This window comes from Lepisma saccharinum, chromosome 1 (assembly GCF_977018435.1).
Source record: "Lepisma saccharinum chromosome 1, izLepSacc3.1, whole genome shotgun sequence".
In the NCBI taxonomy this organism is placed as follows: domain Eukaryota; kingdom Metazoa; phylum Arthropoda; class Insecta; order Zygentoma; family Lepismatidae; genus Lepisma; species Lepisma saccharinum.
The window spans coordinates 167683240-167705545 of record NC_139229.1 but is presented as its reverse complement, the minus strand read 5'-3'; the positions used below and the strand labels follow the sequence as shown (position 1 = coordinate 167705545).

The 22306-nt window shown below is 35.1% G+C and overlaps 1 protein-coding gene across 1 annotated transcript; it reads left to right on the top strand.

Annotated features, from left to right (window-relative positions):
- The first annotated feature begins 788 nt into the window (after nt 1-788).
- Nucleotides 789-22027, top strand: LOC145986937 (uncharacterized). Its single transcript, XM_083121403.1, has 6 exons — nt 789-972; nt 2862-3019; nt 4316-4395; nt 5592-5828; nt 20190-20243; nt 21922-22027. The coding sequence occupies exons 1-6, from the start codon at nt 810-812 to the stop codon at nt 22025-22027; spliced, it is 798 nt and encodes a 265-aa protein (XP_082977529.1). The 5' UTR covers nt 789-809.
- The last annotated feature ends 279 nt before the right edge of the window (nt 22028-22306 follow it).

Here is a 22306-nt window from a genome sequence, read left to right as displayed (position 1 = left end):
ATGAGTTTGTTAAATGTAGTAACAATATTTGACATTCCAGTATGTCATATCTTTATATGCATATAAATTAGGGATTGGACGGATTAATCGGTATGGGCCGATATAGGCATATCGGTGTATCAATTTATCGATAAATTACCGATTATTTTACCGATCCGATATATCGATTATTATCTGATAATTTAGTGCAAAATTTTGCCATTTTGTTGTAATTTTTATTGATAATATCCATGCCCTACTTTCCAAAAAAGTAAATGTCTAAATATGCAATTTATCTTGCACTGCAGTCACCTTGAAACACACACTTATTAAAGAGGTCAGTGAACCTTTCAGGTTCTTCAAGGACAATTTCTAATTTTATATCGGATCGGTAGAATATCGGTATCGGTAAATTTTATATCTGTACTTTACCGGTATCTGCCAAAATTTCATATCGACCCATCCCTAATATAAATAAACAAAAAAGAGAAAACTATTTGTATATTTGCCATGTGGTTCTGGTTTTGTTCCAAACCAGCCATCCTGAAATGGTTAAATTTGTTTGAATGTAACCCTGAACCTAAATAGAAATCACTCCATGGTCCTCTATGTTGGTGCCATTTTCTTGCTTCGGCATGGGGTCAAAAACACATGTAAAGTTGTCTGGCTGTTATCACAAATTGGATGTTTTTGTAAAATTTTCCCAGAGACATGTACAATATTTGCGAATTATGTTCACTAATAACTGTTAACGATATTCTTTCCAGCGCAGGGACAATGAGATGGGAAGAGGACGAGGTTGAGGTGGCCCTCCACCACCTTTTGATAGAATGGGTCGCGGAGGACCAGGGGGCGAGTATGGTCCCGGACCAGGAGGGCCCGGTGGTTGGGACAGAAGACCAGGAGGAATGCAGCCACCCAACCAAATGGGTGACAAGCAAGAAGTTACTTTCACTGTACCTGCAGCCAAGTGTGGAATAATAATTGGTAGAGGTGTGTAGATACAAATATTTAAAATATGCTGTTGCCTATTTCATACATGTTTGCAAAACATCAAAAAATACAGTATTTCAGAGAGGCTTATGATTGGTTCTGAACCTTTGGCCATTTTTGTGCATTCTTATGATTGGTTCTGAACCTTTGACCATTTTTGTGCATTAATGCCAATGTATAGAACTGAAAAAAATGTACTGTTATCATTTCTGGTCCCATTGAAAGGAAGGAGGGGGGGTTCGTGCGGCATTAGTTCTTTACTAACAATTCCAGCCATCCTCCATGAATGAAATGCATAGGAATATTGGGCATCACTTATGCTACAATTTGGTTATTGATTGGTAAGTCTGTAATGTATTGGTAAACCCATTGCTGTAATATATCTATAAATAGGCTATAATGTAGCACAAATTTGCCATTTAATTATTTTTATGAATAAAAGTATATTTAATATACCTTTTCTTGTAAGTACCGTATTTATAAGTTAATTACATGCAATTCCAGAAAAGTTCACATTGTACATGCACAAACACGGTTAATACTGAAAAAAAAAGTTGTTCAGAGACTAAAATATAGTACCCTTACAGTGATCCACATATTTCTGATTTTGTTTTTTTGGCCAAATTTCACCAAAATTGTTGATCTTAATGTGCATCATGAGATATTGAAAATTATTAAAAAATAGTTTTTCTTGTATGTATGCATTGCTTGGATTGTAGAATTATTTTCCTGTAGTTTACGGTTATTACACGCATAAGAAAACAGTTTTTTGTTGTGACATTTCAGATGTGATCAAAATATTTTTTTTATCTGAAATAAAAATAAAACAGACTGCTTCTTTTCACAGTTAGGTTGCTATATTACAACAATGTAACATTGACAACATCCATTATATAACGGATTCTTTTTGTTGAAAAAATTGCTAACCATTGTTATAACTGTATCTTTAGTCAATATTAAAATAAATGATTAAGGGAGCGTGTGTTCTCCTGAGCAACTAAAAATTGTTTTCTTACGCTTGTAATGACCATAAACTACAGGAAAATAATTATTAAAAAATGTATTAGGATCATGCCAATAGGGGTGTTGGGTTGAAGCCCAATGTGAAAATGGGATAAATAAATATGCCCACATGCCAATAGGGGTGTTGGGTTGAAGCCCAATGTGAAAATGAGATAAATAAATAATATGCCCACATTAGGGGATTATGGATTGTTACCAACAATGTTATTGGTCTTTGTGCAGCATCATGTAGACAATTAGAGAAATACTTGGAAAGAAGTAGCAGGCTCCAAATTAAAAAAGAAAAGGGCACTTGGGAAGCCCTGGCCTTTAGGAGGCTACTACTGCATGGAGTTTCATTTTAGTTTAGTTTAAGTGTTTAGATGAAATTGTTGAACAAATATTGATGCAGAATCATAGTTAGATCAGTCAATAGTGGAGAGATCTATAATCTGTATGAAGAAAGTATCAAGCATTTCCACCTGTGACTTAGTCATCTAGTAGGACACTAGTAATTGTCTTGCCTGCAGGAAGGCTATATCAGGGTACTGAACTTCTAAAGTTAGTCAACTAAATTTAATAACTTTTCAGTTTCACTGAAATGTCACTACATTATATCCACAGTAAGACTGAAGCAGATTAATCAGGACAATATTGATCAGTCTTTATCAAAAATTTCTGTAATCTGAAACTTTCTCACATAAATGTGGTTTTATTTCTCCGGTATAAAACTAAAATTGGCCTACATTTTATGATTTTCTAAATAATGGATCTCATTTGTAGGACAAACTTCCACCAGAGTAAGTAATTACACATTTGAGTTAACTAATAATTGTGGATTGTATTTTGGTGTGTATATTATATTCTGTTTACTATTCCTCCATTAGGTGGTGAAACAATTAAGCAAATCAACCAACAAACAGGTGCACACTGTGAGCTGGACCGAAGGCCACCACCCAATCCTAACGAGAAAGTGTTTGTCATTCGAGGTGCTCCAGACCAGATAGAACATGCAAAGAGGCTCATTACAGAGAAGATAGGAATGGTAACTATTGAAATCTGTTGCATGCACACACAACATTCCCCCAATCTTGAAACTAGCACACTATTGGCTGAGAAAATGCCTTGGTATTTGTAAAGCGAGATAAATTATAAGTTCATGGTGTGGTGCAGTAATATCTTTCAGGATATTATATTAAAAATTGCTTTGGTTTTGAATGTTCTTTCTTATTCTTGTGATATAAATTTCAATCTCTGCTTTTGTTAACATAAATTATGGTCTAATCCATGTTGAGGAAGGCACCAAATCTAAATTAATGTTGCAAGAGTAAGAACAATATTTGTATTAAAATATATAGTCAAATGTAGCCGGAGTAGTTGTTTATGAGTAGTAAGTATAGTTACAATTCTAGAATAACAATTTCTTAATCATATTGTAGTAGTTGTTTGGATAACTTTCCAAACACACCAACATAAAGCTTTACATATTACGATCCATATTCCAGTTTCTTTGCACAGACTATTACATGATAACAGTTTTTTTTTCCTTCCTCTAGAGCAGTTTCCTAATAGTTATTATTTTATATTATTTATTGTTTTATTCCTAGTGTAACAATTTTGAAATGTTTTGCATTATATTTTAATTATGGCTGAGCCTATATCCATAAAAATGCCAAAACTCTTAGATTCCTTCTGATACTGAGTCTTGAAAATGTAACAGATATTATTGTGTATATATTGCATTCCAATTATATGCATCAACTTGCTTTAAAATATTCAAGAAGTAGCATCAAAATATTAAAATACCCAGTATGTAAACAAAAAAAATGCATTTTTCTCCTCAATGTTGGTGCAAAATAAATGAAAGCTTCAAATTTTGCACAATTTCAAGGATAATAAGACTGAAAATGCTGTGCAGACATTGGAAAAGACACAAATGCCAGGCATCAGTATATAAGTTGCAACGGATACTTTCCTCCTCCTTACCTATGCACTGGCATTGATATTGGCTCATCCCCAACTGCTAATTCTTGTAAAGGCATAAACTTCTATTCATATGTTCTCCATAATGTTTTGTGCTTATTGTAAGAAGAGAACTGATTTTGTAACCTTTTTTTTATTACACATATTTTTGTTTCACAAGATACTATGTCAAAACATAGTGAAGATGAATTTTGTCACTACTTTAATAACATGTGTAACGTGTAAAAATTACTTAAATTTTACTCATTATAAGAAGGTAAAATAGCCTTCAGCAATACTAAAGATTCCAGAGGTATGCCAATTATGTATTTGTTACCAGTTCCTATGGGAGGATGAACAGGCTGCTAAATTGAAGCAGAATGTGTATTTTCAGTCCCAGCCGGGGCCTGCCCCACCTCCGACGCAGTATCCTATTGGTCAGGGTCCTGGACCTGGTGGGTAAGTATCAAGACAGTCAATGTTGTTACTTTGAAATTTACGACAGAGACTGAAGTTTCACCACACTTTAAAAACCACAGCACATGGAAGTGGTGAATTGTTAGTTTTAATTAATTTTAATTAAAGGGGGGGAGAGTGCTGTGGTTTTTTAAGTGTGGTGTAAGTTTAGTCTCTGTCAAGGTATGAACAGTATTGAAATAGAAATTCGTTGCCTCTTTTTTTTAAAGTGCATCCACGCTCGTCAGAAGGGGGTGATATTTTCTTTTGAGCAAGTTTTCCATGTCTTAACAACAGTAGAATATTGCCAGTGTTGTCATAATATTATGCCAGGGATCCTAGGTTGGCCGTGTGTTTGTGTCCTTTTATCAGTTAATTTCAAAACAACACCATTGTTAGGTTTTCTTTTACGAGAACTATCAATAGGATCCTCTTGTCATCGAAATTTTGAAAGGCATTGAAGTCTCTTTAAATATTTGATATTCAGCCAATATTCATTCATGCATTGGAAATCAATTTGTCACATCCTAAGGTACATGTCAAATACTTTACACAGTTTATACTTCCATAGTGAAGTCTAATGCAATGACAGTTTTAACAATAATATAGAATAGGATTGAACTGATCTTATTACAGAAGAACTTTCAGGCATTCTGAGCTTTCACGATCGCAAATGAGCTCTGTAATACTTCCATGGTGCCTAATTATTCTGGAAATCGTTGCTTTTTTTGTGTGTGTAAACACTGAACTTTGTGATTACATAGCATGTATTTTCCTATTCTGATGTAATTCTTGAATATTTTAAAACAAACCTCCATGTAAATTGAGACACATAATTGGATTGGAATACTTGCACACTAATATCAATCAATATTTAAACAACTTTTTAAGTTTTACAATTTCTAAGTACAGTAAAACCTCGATTTTTACATTTTATATATTTTTTTTTACATTTACTGAAAAAAAGGTGGGAAAATGTAAAATCGATGACAATTTTGTAACATTTTGTTATGTTGGGACCATCAAGATTCAATGTATAACGCGGGAAAATGTAAATTAAGGTTCAACTGTATCAGCAGGAATCTCTAAGAGTATTGACATTAGTTGAGAGTAGTATCGGATCAGCCGATAGAACCATTGATTCACTGATATTCCAAATGTACGCGCCATACTTAATTTGAAATAATTATTTTCTGTAGAGCGGTCAGCAGCCTGCGGCTGGTCAAGCTCCACAGCAACCTGTTGCTCCAGCCGCTGGACAACATCAAGGTCAGATGCCTGCTCAACCCTACCAGCCATATGGTTATGGTGGTTACTATGGTGAACAACCACCTCAGAATCAACCATACAATTATCCTGGTTACGGTGGCTACGCTCAGCCTCCACAGGGTCCGGAGAATCAATGAACTCGTCGCTCAAAGATCGACATTTGTATTGTAAGTAAATATAAAATATCTTATTGAGTTTTGCTAGTATAACACTAGATTGCTGGAATGGAGGTGTTATGTATTACTTTGGAAAATAGGCACCATTAATAGTAAGAATTTTGGAATCAACAAAGCAGACATTTTTTGAAATGTCATCACATGCATAGCAGCTACGAATCAACCCCCTCCCCCTTAAAAATCAGTTTGTGGTTTATTTTCATATATAAAATAAAACTTAGTTCGTTAGTTGATGGAAGAAGAGGTCTGTCTGTTGGCTCATTTAGGTAATACAAATGATTATCCCTCATTGATGACAAAATAGCATTGTTTTCACAACTTTTTTATAGAGGGACCACAAGGGAAAGAACCGTGGGGCAAAAGTCTCTCAATATAGTGAAGCTTGTAATTTTCTTATTCAGGACCATTTGTTCTCGACACTCAATACCTGTTTTATGGCTTTTGGAAAATTTGTGACTATCCCTTGGCAATTTTAAAGCCACTTGCTTAAATAGAATATGTTTACTGTTCAATAAATCTATTTTCACTACACACAGGAAAAACTCTGGGCAACATGCATGATGGGCTTCAAGAATATATATGTTGAGATTGGGTGTTTAGCTTATGGTGCTTTGCAATGTGTTCTGTCAAAACACTATTGGTTTGCCCCTTTCGACCATGCTATGAAACTGAAACTCTGCAAAACTTTTCAAGAAAATCCCCTGGGGAAATTATTCATCATTTGTTCTGAAGCAAGTAGGTAATTCTGTCAATGGGATCTAGAAAAATTTCTCCATCACAGATTTTCAGAAAGCCACAAAACTTGGTTCCTTGCAGTGAAAGGAAATGTCATTTACAAAATATCAAGTGTGCTGAGCAGATACAGACATGGAATCCAGTCATCGTAGAACCCTCAAAGAATGCCACATGACACTTTTCGCGGAGTGTAACCTGTCTGTTATGCAAAATGCACCCTCCGCCCTCAGCCAACATTATCACAATGGTGAATTTCACAATTAAAAAATTGTTTCAATTATTCTTTTAATGTATTTCTTTGAGGGATGGTCCAGTATGAAATTTTGGCCGATACCGATATTCTACCGATCCGATATAAAATTATAAATGGTCCTTGAAGAACCTGAAAGGTTCATTGACCTCCTTAATAAATTGTTTCAAGGTGACTGCAGTGCAAAAGAAGTTGCATATTTAGACATTTACTTTTTTAGAAAGTAGAGCATGGAGATTATCCATAATTACAACAAAATGGCAGAATTTTGCACTAATATATCAGATATTTATACCAATACACCGATATACCTATATCTGTTGATACCGATAGAGTGCCAATTAATCGGTTCCATCTCTAATTTCTTTGAACATATTAACGCAAAAATCAGGTGGTTTGATGTGATGTGGTTACAATGGAATACTTAAAAATAAGTTGTTTTTTTTAAATACTGTCAACAAAACTTTTAATTACGTTATTCAAGCACTGATACAGTTATCTGTAGGAAATTTTAAAACTGCATTGCTTCAAAGTGGCATAGAATCAGCCCTAAAAATTGCCCTGTAAAAATGCTTGATATTCTTCCGAAAACCTTGTTTTGTGTAAACCATGCATTTGAAAGACATTAATTTTATTGGAAAGTTCCTGAAGATTTTTCCCAACTATCAAAGTGCAGCTTGTTGAAAAATCCCTGCAAATATAACATAACCATTTAGAACAGAGAAATGCTTTTGTCGTAATAGGAAATGCCAGTTACAAAGACAATTAATAGTTTGCCGGCCCCTGTGGTTAGCACATCCTGCTATGATGCCAGGGGTCCCAGGTTCGAATCTTGGCCAGGGCCTGGATGTTTGTGAGTGTCCATCATATCAACACTCATTCCCATCTTTGCAAATTAGCCAGAAGTGGCACAAAAGCGTAGTAAAAGAAAGCAAACCAATCAATCAATTTAATAGTTCACTGCATTACTGCATCTATATATAAGGAAATGAGAAACATATAAGCACTATCAGAGGTAAAAAGTGTGTTTCGTTCATTAGAACTGTTAACATTTGCACGATAATGCTCTGACATTCTTGACCCCCGGATGGATCTTTTTCACTTCGTAAATCGAAAGCCATTGATCTGCAGATGTGGTAATATGTTTGGTGATATTTTGAAGTAAGGAAACACTCGCCAGTCTAAGGAATTTTTTTTCCTATTTACTTTTCAATGTATCAAATTTGACCCCATGCTAAGCATGTATTTTGATAGCATATTTTTACTTCAGTATTCATATATTATCAGAATGTATATGAAAATACAGGTGTGCCAGCTTGTGGTGTGTATATATACACATGTCTTACAAGCAGGAACACCTTTATTATACATTTTTCATGGGTCTGTGGCTAAAAATTTTGTGGGAAATGAAAATTTCAGGAGGATTGTCTGAACTTGTAGCTTTATTGGCAGTAGGAGGTTAACATGGGGCTACGTAAAATTATTGGCAGTAGGTTAACATGGGGCTACGTAAAATGTGAGATTGTGTAACAACTATACTGTATTTTGTTCATGCGTGTATGCTCGTGCTTATGTATTATTGCTTTCCACATTCTTACGTTCTTGAAACTGAAATTAAGTGTATTTGTACAAATATTGCCATTGTGTATAGATGTAGGAGGGTGTGAGTGAGTTTAGATAATTCACATTGTGCTCACAGCTGTTCCATTTGGAATGTGCAAATGAACGTAATTACCAGAAGATTAAAATAATGGATGCTTCAGAGTTGGTAACTATGATTATTGCAGGAAAAGTTGTTCAGCTGGCATTAAGTATAACTCGAGAGAATGAACTGTTTACAATTTAAATTTTCATATTTGCATGAAAAAATATAAATATGCTGACCAAGGCAGTAATTTATTTTATTAAAAACATAAACTAAACGTAACGTTTCAACCTTCTAGCAAGGTCTTCATCAGACTCTGTATCAAGTACAAAAGTAACAAGATACACAAAAAGGGCATTATATATACACAAACTTTACTCCCTCCAGACTATTAGAAAGTTGAAAGGAACCTTCTAGCAGGTGACTTTCACTTTCCAACTGTACTTTCACCTAAAAGGCTAAACATAATAACTTTCATATAGAATGTGAAGAGATATTCATATTGAATATCTCACGCTCTTTTTCCTTCATTTTTCTCCCTTCTCCTCTCCTCTTTCTCTCTTGTCCTTTCCACTCTTTCTAACACTTTCTTCCATTCTTTATTTAACTTCAGTCCCCCATTCCAGTTCATTGTGTCTTCTTCACCTTTCCTCTCTATTTCCTTGGCTTCCTTCCATTTTCTCACTAGCATTCTCTTCTCCCTTCCTATCTGCTTAGCCTCATCCCATTCTATGTCATGTCCTGTTTCTCTCGTGTGTTTAAATATCGCATTTCTCTCTCTCTTAAGTCGTACATCATCCATATGTTGTTTCAACCTATCTTTTAGTCTCTTTTTTGTTTCTCCTATGTACACACTCTGACATTCTTTACATTTTACTTCGTAGATAATCCCTTCCTCTTCCTCTTCTCTGTTTTCCTTTTTCTTGTTTGCATTCTTCGCTATTCCTAAGATGCTTCTTCCTCCCTTCCTGTAAGTTTTAATGCCCGCTTTTCTAAGCACTTTGCATATCTTTTCCGTGGTCTTCCCCATACTTCTTATTCCAAACCTTCTCTCTTTTTCTTTCTCTTCATCTTTTTCTTTCTCTTCCAATTCTCCCCTTCCTCTTTTCTTCCTTCTTCTGTTTATGTCTAGTCTATCCTGCTTCTCATAGCCATTCTTTTCCAGCTGTTTCCATAGGCTATTTATCTTGCCTTCTTTTTCACATTCCTTCGTGCATATTTTCGTTATTCTGTCCTCCATATTCTTTATGAAATTTCTTTTTGTCACCTCACATCACTTCTTTTGTGGCAGAAAACCCCTGCTGCACACTTCTTCTGATGCCAAGCGGTTTCAATTTCTTCCCCTCTCTTCTTTTTCATCAATATATCAAGGTAGCTTAACTTGCCTTCTTCTTCTATTTCAAGTTCCAATAAAATCCCTCTTTCTTCATCCCGCTTAGAAAAGCGGGCATTAAAACTTACAGGAAGGGAGGAAGAAGCATCTTAGGAATAGCGAAGAATGCAAACAAGAAAAAGGAAAACAGAGAAGAGGAAGAGGAAGGGATTATCTACGAAGTAAAATGTAAAGAATGTCAGAGTGTGTACATAGGAGAAACAAAAAAGAGACTAAAAGATAGGTTGAAACAACATATGGATGATGTACGACTTAAGAGAGAGAGAAATGCGATATTTAAACACACGAGAGAAACAGGACATGACATAGAATGGGATGAGGCTAAGCAGATAGGAAGGGAGAAGAGAATGCTAGTGAGAAAATGGAAGGAAGCCAAGGAAATAGAGAGGAAAGGTGAAGAAGACACAATGAACTGGAATGGGGGACTGAAGTTAAATAAAGAATGGAAGAAAGTGTTAGAAAGAGTGGAAAGGACAAGAGAGAAAGAGGAGAGGAAGGGAGAAAAATGAAGGAAAAAGAGCGTGAGATATTCAATATGAATATCTCTTCACATTCTATATGAAAGTTATTATGTTTAGCCTTTTAGGTGAAAGTACAGTTGGAAAGTGAAAGTCACCTGCTAGAAGGTTCCTTTCAACTTTCTAATAGTCTGGAGGGAGTAAAGTTTGTGTATATATAATGCCCTTTTTGTGTATCTTGTTACTTTTGTACTTGATACAGAGTCTGATGAAGACCTTGCTAGAAGGTTGAAACGTTACGTTTAGTTTATGTTTTTAATAAAATAAATTACTGCCTTGGTCAGCATATTTATATTTTTTCATAATCATGGAAACAAGGCTTAATGGTGTCATATTTGCATTATCAACAAAAGAATGCATTTGCCTTAGCTTTCTAATAGAGTTTTCTTAACTTGGTGTATATTGCCAAATGTCCAAAATGAGTTTGTGTAGATAATTTTGGCATGGATCAATTAGAAGAAGGTTTTCTTACTGTGATAATGCTAGTCTGGTTGCAAGTCTTTGTATTGTGGGAGTGTTAGTTGGTGTTTCGTTAATTTAATGCTACAGCCACAGCATTTGTGTAGACATGGATAAAAACAACTCTGAAATGCTGCTATGGAATTTTTTTTCACATCTTGCATAATGCTTAATGTGGTTGCTTCTAAACAGTTGTGCAGCAGGTGAGAATTGGTAAAGATTTTGTGGGCAACTTGGCAGTTGCGGAGATCTAGTGTCATTCATGTTACTCACATCTTAGGTAAATTTGGAACCTGGTTTATTCGTATTGATGCATACTCTCTTGACGGTAGGTTTGAAATTTCATGGATCGTGGGTCCTCATTTGCTGTCGGGATCTCGTTTTTTTAATATGACATTGGAAATGGTATGTTCAGTAATTGCACATGGTAAGGAGGAGAAGAAGCTAATGGAATACATTGTGCAACATTTCAGATTTGTAGATCTTTGTCATTTTTGTGATTTGAAACATTGATATAAACTATACTCCATTGCACTACTGTCCTTAAAGAGCCAAGGTTTCAGAGTTCTTTTTCATTTGGTGATACGTGGACACTGAATAGTTTCATTGCTGCTGTTTTTCTGACATTGGAAACTAGGGTTTCCCAATTTTTCTCTATAGCTTGTCAACACAAATCCTGGGTCCGTTTTTACTAGGTTGATAATTATTGTTCATATGTGCTATCACTATCATGTCTGGGTAGTAATAATGGGGTGGTTAGAACCCAGAAGTGTCTGTGACTGTAATCCATGGGTTTTCATTGCATTTTTAAAAATCCTTGACCCATGTGAATAAAAGTGCCATCTCCCTGCAATTGAGAGAACTAATTCAACCAAAGTAGATTGTCGCAGAGAGGCTACATTGTAACACACTGTAAACGTGAATATTGTGAGTTAGAGATGAAATATTCATCCATAATGTCCATTATGTTCTATCAATATATATATATATATATATAATGTAGTGCTTGTGGTGAGCTCTTGCGTTAGGTTGCAGTAGGTGTCTGCATTCATGCTGAGTTTATGAGTAAGGCTAGGATTTTCATGACAGCATATTTTTTTTCTTTTTGGTAAGGGTGATGTGTTCCCTAAATATATAGAACTTCATATTGTGAAGAAACTAATTCAATTAAGGTGCTTTTTAAGGCCAAAATTTGGCATATTTGGCTATTTATATGTGATGGAGCATATTTTGATGGATTTTCGGTCATATTCAGCATATTTTAAATTGAACTAAAATTTTTTCGTATGTGAAAATATTTCAGCATATAGCCTATTAGATGTTGATGTTTGAAACAGTCATATTTTTCAAATTCTAGTGCATATTTTGTAAAATTTTAGGTCATAAAAATCCTAGCACTATTTATAAGTAAGGAAGTCACCCGTTTTTCATAGTTTATTTGCCCAAAGAGATTCTTTGAGCATGAAGAGACTTACCACATTGTTTTGTAAAATTTAGTGGCTATTGCTGGCATACTCCCTCAGGCCAACCTTTTCTTCTTCTTTCTTAGTACTTAACGAAAACTTACGTTAGAGGCAATTGTAGAATTTGATGTCTAGTAACAATATGACTCGAAAATCAGAGGAAAAGTTCACACTGCGAAACCAAAAGGTGCCAGATTCTGTTGTCAAGTTCTGAATGTTTTGAAAACTGCATTAAGATGATAGTGAAGATACACTGAATTTTGCAAAAGAGAATTGGAACAAAGTAACAATCATGAAAGATTAGAACATGAAGTTGTTACTTGGCACCTAAAGTTTTCACATTTAACTCTTGTATCAAGTTTAATACATTAACAGTACTTTGTAATCTATTTTTTTTTAAGTAATATATGTAGTGTAAATTAATTTAATGTGTCCAGAGACCAATTCCTCAAGTAGCTATTCACCCTGCACAAATAAAAGTTGTCACTCCTGCTCAAGAAAAACTGCATTCATCTAAACAATTGTAATGTGTAGTGTAATATTGATGCTCTAAATTGGTTATTTTCTTTCATTTTTTGTGACTAGTTTATCTTACCGTAGTTCTAATAGTGAACTTTGCACAGGCTGGAACTGTGTACTTTCATTGCCTCCACTTCAAACACATTAAGTTAATATGAGCACACAGTTGTGAAATAACTGAATAAGTATTGAAAATTGTGCCTTGACTTGGAGTGCTCTACTAAGCTAACTCCCATGATTTGTGGCTCTGTTGATAAGAGCACATGTATGACTTTGATCCCTGGTTCTCTGTGTGATCTAGCAACAATTTTCAGAACAAAATAGTAGCTACCTCAAAAAATGATTCTATAAATTTCCTTTTCTACTTAATTTTGTAAACAGGTGTGCAATGGACTCTTGGTTATGTAATATTAGTGCATACTTGATGATCAAATGTCCCATAAATTTACTAAGACAAAAGGTTCTTCTGTCAAATTTTGAATTGATTGTTGTTCCTCATAAAATTTCAGCATTAATTATATGTATTGCTCAGTTTTACTAACTCAACATACTTCAGCAAGAGACATGAAACCAAATTTGTATGTGCATACTCCCTATTGAATCTGACAAACCCTTTACTCTACTCAAATAGCAAGCAGAACAGTTTCATAAATTATTTGAATAAATTAATATACATGTTAGTTAAGGGTATTAGCAAGTGTAGTAAATAAATAATATAAAATGTGTATAACAGATCTCATTGTTTAAGTTCCCGAGTGCAACCTATGTACACTAAAACAAGATGATATAAAGGCTCCCACAGGTAAAATAAAATGCTTTGCAAAGTCCAGTATCAGTTTATCCGTAGGATCTTAAATATTGATGTCCTGGAAATATTACACTGCAATATGGAACATGGTGATATTTATATGTCTGTGTGGCATTGTGACATTTGACTTTATTCTTTCATTTATTCTTGAAAATAGATATATTCTGTGAATTTTTTGTTATACAAAATTGTATGTCATTTTGTGGACAGGAAAGAAATTCATACCTGCTCATAGACAAGTTCTTTTCACATCACGATGCTTACAGAACAATTGAGGTAGTGGCGAAATGATGTAAACTGATTACTATTTTGTTTGAAATATGAATATTGAAGGTATGTTTCTGTTGGAATAGTTACTTAGCCCTTTAACCAGGAATTTTATTATACAATATTTGTGAACTGTTTTCTGCACTGTTTCTGTGGTAGTGGTGCGAGGGGTGAACTATTTGCAGATATGTACATAGGTTTTTCCATTATGTTCTAATAAGAACAGTAAAGGTTGCGGGGGTAGGGATTATGTGAACTATATATTAATTCATAATTATTAGTTCTTACACATGGGGGTACATCATGTAATCTGATCATGATGCTGAAACAAGATTAAATATTCTCAGATGGAAACAAACAAAAAGGGTTTAGAATTACACTTATATGTTGGAAATATTTCTGTAATTTTCTAGGAATGAATAACCTGAATTTAAAGAAAGAAAAAAGGTTGATAGTTTGTTTTTTTCTGTAAAATGCACAAGCTTTTGCAGAAAAGTTCACATGAGCTGACAAAAAACATGCTAATTGACAAATGAGTCCATGATAATGTTGGTATGAACCTTTTTGAAACTGTTTACTTCTATTTAAAACTTAATAATTTTGATATTACTTGCTCCTTGAAAAAACAAAAGAAACTGTTTGGAATGCACAGCTTAAACTTTGACGTGACATCACTCTGAAATTCAAAGCCTGGTCAGTGCATCAAGCTTCCACTGGGGATCAAGCTTGGGACTGCCTGAAATTATCATGTCTTAAATAGCTGTCATAGATAAACGTAACAATTGGTCACAAGTGAAAGGGAACTGGAATTTTTTTATTCAGAATTTTTTTGTCAGCTAGTATGAGCCACGGTAGCTCAATTGGTAGAGCTTCTTGACTACCAGCGGAAGACCTGGGTGTGAATCCCGTGACAGGTGATCTGGACCAGCAAATTTCCAAGTAATTTCTCTGTTTCTGCACAGCTCTGAGGCCCACCCAGCTTTGTAGAAATGTGTTCCTTGGGGGTTAAAGGTGGCTGGGCATTATGCTGATCACATCATCCGAATTATGGCTAAGATCAAGAATATGTGGAGCTGTACCTCCACATTTCCCCATGTCTTCATGGCATGTATGCATATACCTTTAAATAATTAAATTTAATTAAAACTTTCTTTTGGGATGTAAAGCTCATTCAGTTTCAAGCAACTTTTTTTTATTGCAGGTTTGCCAATTGAAAGAAATTAATTTATGTACCTGGAGATTCCTTATATGGGTGTTCATTAGATTTACGTTATATAAAAAGCTGATAAAAATTATGTATTTTTACTTTAAAAGAAAAATATTGCTTACAGAGATTCCCTTTGGTAATCATGGGTCTCTGTGGAAACACATTGCACAGTGAAACTGTAGGTTGTTCTAATGAGTATAAAATGAATTTGCACACTTAGAGGAGAGATTATCATCTACACATCAAAAACTTAAGGAGAGAGAGATTAGCATCTACTCATATCAAAAACGTAAGGACCACACAGTTATTGCTGACACTTACACATTGTAGTGGTTTTAACCTTTTGCAGCCCAAAGCGTTTTTCACATGTAAGCCTCTATATTGCCAGAGTCGATTTTGAGTAAAATGCAGAGTTTCAATTAAATGAGTGTAGATCGGAGGCTAATTGCCCTAGAGAGATGAGTGATATACCGTTGTATGCGGAATGAACCAGAGATTCATACTATATGAATTTTTTGCAAATTCGGCATTTATGTGGTGGGGGAGGTCGCTAACTCTCAAAATTCCAAAATTTCGGGGAAAAAAAATTGGTTCCCCCACCCTCCCCCCCAAGAAAAAAAGTACATGACAGTGTCGACATGCACATGGAAATGATCGCTGACATGTAAGGAACACAAAAATATTTGCATTATCATCATATGACCAATGTAACTTGAGTTGTACCCCAAAAGGAATGGTCGGCATGCCACTGATTCAAGCTTCAAAATGTAGCGGTACTTTGAAATGACCATAGCTCAGAAACTAAGTGCCCTAGAGATATGAAAGATATACCGTTGTACGCAGAATGAATCACAGATTTAGTCGATGTATAATTTATGCACATTCGGCGTATATATGGAGGGGGAAAGGGGGGAAATCCCCTGAAAATACTGTTGTTTTTTTCTAAAAAAATGGGCCCCCCCCCCGAAAAAAGGGATATGAAAAGTTCAAAATTAACATAGAAATTATCGCTGGCATGTAAGAAACAGAAAATATTTGCATCCTTGTCGTATGACCAATGTAACTTGTTGTATCCCCAAAAGGAATGGTCGGCACGCCACTGATTCAAGCTTCAAAATGCAGCGGTACCTTGAAATGACTATAGCTCAGAAACTAAATGCCCTAGAGATATGAAAGATATACCGTTGTACGCAGAATGAATCGCAGATTCAGACGATATATAATTTATGCACATTCGGCGGACATATGGAGGGGGAAAGGGGGGAAATCCCCTAAAAAATACTTTTCTTAATAAAAAAAATTGTTTCCCCCGCCCCCCTTGCCCCGAAAAAAATGTCAATGCACAAAATGCAAAATTTATGCAAATTTGATGTGTATATATGGAGGGGGAAGGGAGGAAACCCCAAAAAATTATTTTAAAAAATTCACTTCACCTAAAAAAATGTCCTCTCACTTGGGCACAAAACGACACCTACGCACAACATTTACGGACAAAAAGCTAGAACGTAGTGAAAAATGAACGCCAATTCTTGCAGCTGCTTGACATTCTATTTTTAGACCATGCTTGGTGACCTTTGTTCAACATTGTGGAACACTTGTGCTCAAAAAAACAAAGGTTTCCTTCAGTGTGCTTCGAATTCCCATTCTCACAACGCAGATTCAACAACCAGTTTTCCCCCTGCTTCCGCCCTCACGGAAAACTTTCATTTTGACATCGGATACTTATAAACAAGCTTCCTTCGAATGCACTTAGCATGAGGACGTGAAAAGCATTGCTTTAGAACAACAAAGCTGGTCTTCCTTTTGTCGGAAAAATTTGAGGTTGAAAAGAGCTGCAAAAGAGAAGTACCTTTTCCCCTCCATTTTCATGAAGACAAAAAAAATGCAAAAAACCATTTCTGTTAAATACATGTGTTAGGAACAATATAAAAAAATAAAATCAAAATTCTAGCCAAAAGTAGAAACGTTATAACGTAAAAGCTACGACCTTGACACAGCGTCTCAATCGAGATGCTTGGTTCCGTGAGGGTTACTTTTGGGTATCTCGTTTGAGACACTTGGGCAGCAAAAGGTTAAGCCACCGGGTTAAGCATGGAATTTATATAACATTTTGGAGATTGAAGATATATTTTATGACGTTATTCCTGGGTTTCTTCAATTGTGTACCATTATTGGGGTCATCCTGAAAAGTTTGGTAGCTGGTTTCCACACCAAGAAATGCCCTGTCAAGAGGTTGGTCTTTTTGTTCTTCTTGCCCCCAATAACTCAAGTTAATGCTTCTATGTTACTTTGTGCTTGCTGACACTGTTGTATGCCTTAATTGTAGAGTATATTCATTTCTTTTGCACATTAGGTTCATATTTTATTAAATATATATATATTTATGCTTGAGATTTTAATGACTATTCATGTAGCATATACCCTGTTCTGTCTTATTTTTTTTTTAATATGGTGTTTTCCTCATGTCCTAGGTTATTTTCATTAATTTCTTTTGCCTTCTCATTAGACGTAGAAACTGAATCTCCTGGGGTCTGTTCAAAGAAATTGGGAGATTCTGCATGCTGGTATACTTTGCCATTTTCTATATTGTTCTGTGCATTTCTAAATGGAACTTGTATATGGGTTTCATGGTGTGATTTCTTTCCTGTGACATTTTTTCATAATCCATGCTGGCTTCTGCTTATGTCTCACTATACATAATTCACCGAACCTACATGTCGATGTGTGCCTTGTGTATATAGATAACACTAGTGCAATTGACTGTAGATGCCTGGGCCTTTTTTCTCAGCAACCAGACACTCCATCCAGGGCAACTCACGTAACAGCTGCTAAACGATGACTTCACGTTGGTAGCGAGAGCAACTGTTATTAGCCCTAAACGACCAGGGGTCATTGATGGCTGGCATTTGTAGGAATCTATTTAAGCGGAGATCAAACTGCATCGATAGTTCCCATCTTAGTGGAATCTTCCGTTGGTATCGCAAAAAATAAGCATCATGCGGGTGAGTCCTATCCAGTGTGAATTTTTCTGTGCTAATGTGATATGAGGAGCACCAGAAATATGTAGGCTTTTCCATATTTGTTTGTATATACATATGTGTATATATTTATACTTTTATCTTGCTCACCCAATAGAGGATGTATAGTGATCATGTAAGAAGGAATTTCAAGCTGATTTACAGTAATGTAAATTTAATGAATAGTAATGCAGTAATACACTTTTGAGTCTGACCACTAATTTGGCATGAATTCTATATACGTTCATGGATTTGTTTATTTTGGAAGCTTAGGGGAAGTAACCTGTTATTTTTCGAATGTTTAAAGTTCTAGTTCTTTTAACTAATGCGTTCTTACATTCACGTATTTATAATAATGAGATAACGTCACATGCATATTCAGATATGAAGCAGTGTGGCTGGAAAAAGGGGCACTCCTTGTACGAAATAAATTACAGGAAAACATTAGTAAATAAGTTCTTATTTTTCTGTCATGAAGAAAGAAGTAATAAATTAAGGATAAAGCCATCAAATAAATATGTATGCAATGAAGGGGGGAAACCTGAAACTTGGAAGTTTGTGCTCAATGTCCAGCATCTGTATATAATTTCATTTTGTTTTTTTGTCGTTGTTTTGGTTCAATTTTCTGCATATGTTAAATTTGTACATCGTGCGAAATTGAAGGAAGACGTGGTTCCTTTTTAAATTTGTAATTGCCGCTGTTTAATGTCAAATTTAAATTTCACCAGCTGTTGTATGTAAATACAAAGTGTTTTGAAGCCATTCTGGTAAGTCACATATTTACTGACTTGCATGGGAGCGTGAATAATTTATATATTATACATATGCAACCTGAGAACATATTCCATTATTACTGAAGGACTACATTAATTAGTACTAATCCACAATCAAGTTCCCTATTATAGTTCATGTATGGCATTCTACCACTTAAATTTTAGATATTAAGGAAAAATGATGTAAATTGTTTGCATTTCTTGTATTCAGTTGTTGCAACTTTTTCTCTAGTGCTAGTGTTGAAAGTTGCAAAACTAAGAATCCTAGCTTTGAATGCCAAGTGAATCATTATTCATCCATAACTCAGTTACCCCAACCACACTCTCAGCTTAGAAAGATGTAATATTTTGCATCCGTGTGTGTCCCAAATATCAGCACAGAAATGAAAGTGGATAAACCTTTTGTAAAACATGCTTTTAATGGATTAAACTTCTCTTGTAAACATGAGATCATCCATTATGTATGTGGAATTTGTGAAAGTAAATTGGAAACATGGAAAAGAAATGTTTGATGCTTCTGTGGTACCAATATGTCAACAACATAGTTTTTCGTAAGCCCAAACTTACATCTGCAGCGTGACAAAGAATACATTGAACAAAATATGAAATTCATTGCCATTTCCTGGACTACATGTCACCTTTTACAGAGTAATTTGAATGATTGTTTAGTGGAAGATTATTTGCAGTACATTAATTAATGCACATGTACTAGATTTTATACTTGAATTAGTAACAAGTAGTCTAATATATCAATATCTACGTATCCAACTTTAAGAAATAATAATTGCGCTTGTTTTATAACACCCTTTTTTCTACAGTACTTCATCTTTAAAGACTGATATTTGTAAGCTTACATGTTTCATTAGAAAGATGTGTGTATATATGTACATGTGTAAGTTTCTGATGGGATGTTTATGGTGCCTGTATTCCAAGTGTAACATGAGGTCTGTCTTATATTTGGAGTTTTGCAATTGCTTGTGTTCTGTTGTGGTTCTTGCTGTGCCCTTATTTACTAGCTAGGTGGGTATCTTGGAAATGGAAAGCAATACAACTTCCTGTTGCCAAAATATCAACTGATCCTGTTGTTCACAGGGCAACAAACAAGATGGCTACCTAATCTGTATTAGGATGGCCTCTTGGTGAGTATAGAATGAGGTAAGTGTGAGTACCTTGTTTGAAATGTTATGCTCAAATGTATCTCCCTGTATATAAAATGCTCATTCTTCTTATTTCAGGATATCCCACCTTTTACTTGCAATTGAATATGCATAAATGCTGTGTTTTTATGTTCTTTTCAGATATTTCCCCACGGTTGATCCCAGATCCTCCATCATATGTGATTCTGCATTATGGCATGTGCCCCCAAACAGAATGTATTGTTTGCAAGTTGATGTTCCCATTTGTTAGATTAAGATGTAATGCCACTGATCATTTCAAGGGAACAGTGATACTAGTACTAGTGTATCGGCAGATATGAAGGCATACCTAATCTATATTGTGCTTGTGTAAATTAAGAATTTTGTCATTGAACTGTGACGATGCATTTTTGCCAGCAGTGGTTATTTTTTTTGTTCACGAATTGTCTGTTCTTGCACTTCATAGGGAGGTCTGTACTACACTTTTAGAGCATTCGAAGGCAGGTGATGTCTTGGCTCTGTGCATATAATTTTTTTTTCCTTCTATTGAACAATTGTATAGAAATATAACCTTAGTACAAAACAAAAGAATGCAACCCAAGGGGAAGAAACTATGATTGGGGTGGTCGGGTTGGGGAATCTTATCTTGATAGCCCTTGAAAGGCACTGGGATATATATGTGTGTGTATATATTCTTGTTTTTTTGGAAGGTCATTTCGCTGTTATCTTACAGAGAAAATCCATGACTGGCACCAATTTTTATAGCCTTAGCATAAACTATTTACCTAGATAAAATAGAATGCCTCTTTAATTTTTCATCTGTGTGTTTTGGTTAGAGATTTCTGTTTTGTTGTATGTTTAATATTACTTGTGCTGACAGTAGTTTTGAGATGTTTTATAATGTGTTTTCGACATAAACATTCCTTTGATATACCATTTAGCATAATTCTGTGCATTGAAGTTTTTCATAAAGTGATTATTTATATTTATTTCAAAGTTGGTTGTTTTACTGTTCTGATCCTCATATTTCCAGTTCATAAAAAACAGCCAGCTCCAAACTAGAGAGGAACAACCCATTTTCTGATTCAATATTTGATGAACAAAATTTTTTTCTGCTTTGTTCTGTCTCTCTTTCTCTCTCCAATTTTTAAATGTTTTGTAGTGATTTGACTGATACATGTTTATTATCCTGTTTGCATCATGTTCGTGTTATTAAATACTGATATGCAATTGTTTCTTTAAATATATGTATAATGAATCTTCACTAGACTAACTTAATGCTCTAGCAATGTTTCCATTGCATGCCATGTGCTACGCGTTAAATCAATCCGTATGCCAAAAAACAGTTTCTCCTAGTTTTATTTTTTCAGGCATCTATCGAAGGGGGAGAGCGACTAGTTGTGGAGGCGACTGGTACAGGGCAAAATTTCATGTTCTTTTTTATATTTGCAATGTTCTTTTTTAATATAAAAATATCCTTGTGTGCATATATCGATTTTCGCATTTGCAAATGTTTTGATGCAGAGAATTAATACAACCCCATTACTACTTCAGTGACTTGTTTTGTTTTATTTAAATTGTCATAGAATGATTTAAATTTCTATTGCAACATGTTTGTTTCAGCAGAAACTGCATTTAAAATGGATTGCCAGTCATGGTTCGTTTCTCACTCGATACAGTGAAGATTGGATACCTCTTTGGCTCTTACAAATTTTTCATTGTTCTGTTACGTTAGTAATTTTTCTTAACAGGTGAGTTGTTTAGTTTTTTGCCTAAAAATTAGCCTTCTTTTTTTGTCCTACTTGTATTCTTGCTATGTCATACCTTATTGCATATGTCAAGGGCTGTTACGTTTGAATATTGGATGTGTTTGTGCTGCTGAATGTCATTCCAGGGCGAAAAGTTACAAAATAGGGGAGGGACGTGGGCCCAGAATGCAAGAAGAGGAACACCAGGAAGGTGGCAGCAGCGGAGAATTGGGTCATGTAAGGATACTTTGAGGAGACGGTCTCTTTGACGTGTCGTCCACAGATGTTCATGTATCTAATCTCAGCGCCCACCACCTCAGTGGCCTGAGTTGAGTGCATCCGTAATACAGAAAAAAAGAAAGAAAAAACTAGTGTTGTGCAGTAATCACTACATTCCAAAAAACCCTACCAGGATGGTGAAAAGTGACACTAATCAGGCAAAGGAGACAAGGGTAAGGGGAGGGGGGGGTAGGGAATGGGCTGAAACGTGATTATTCACACAGACAATGTAAGGACATATTTTACTGTAAA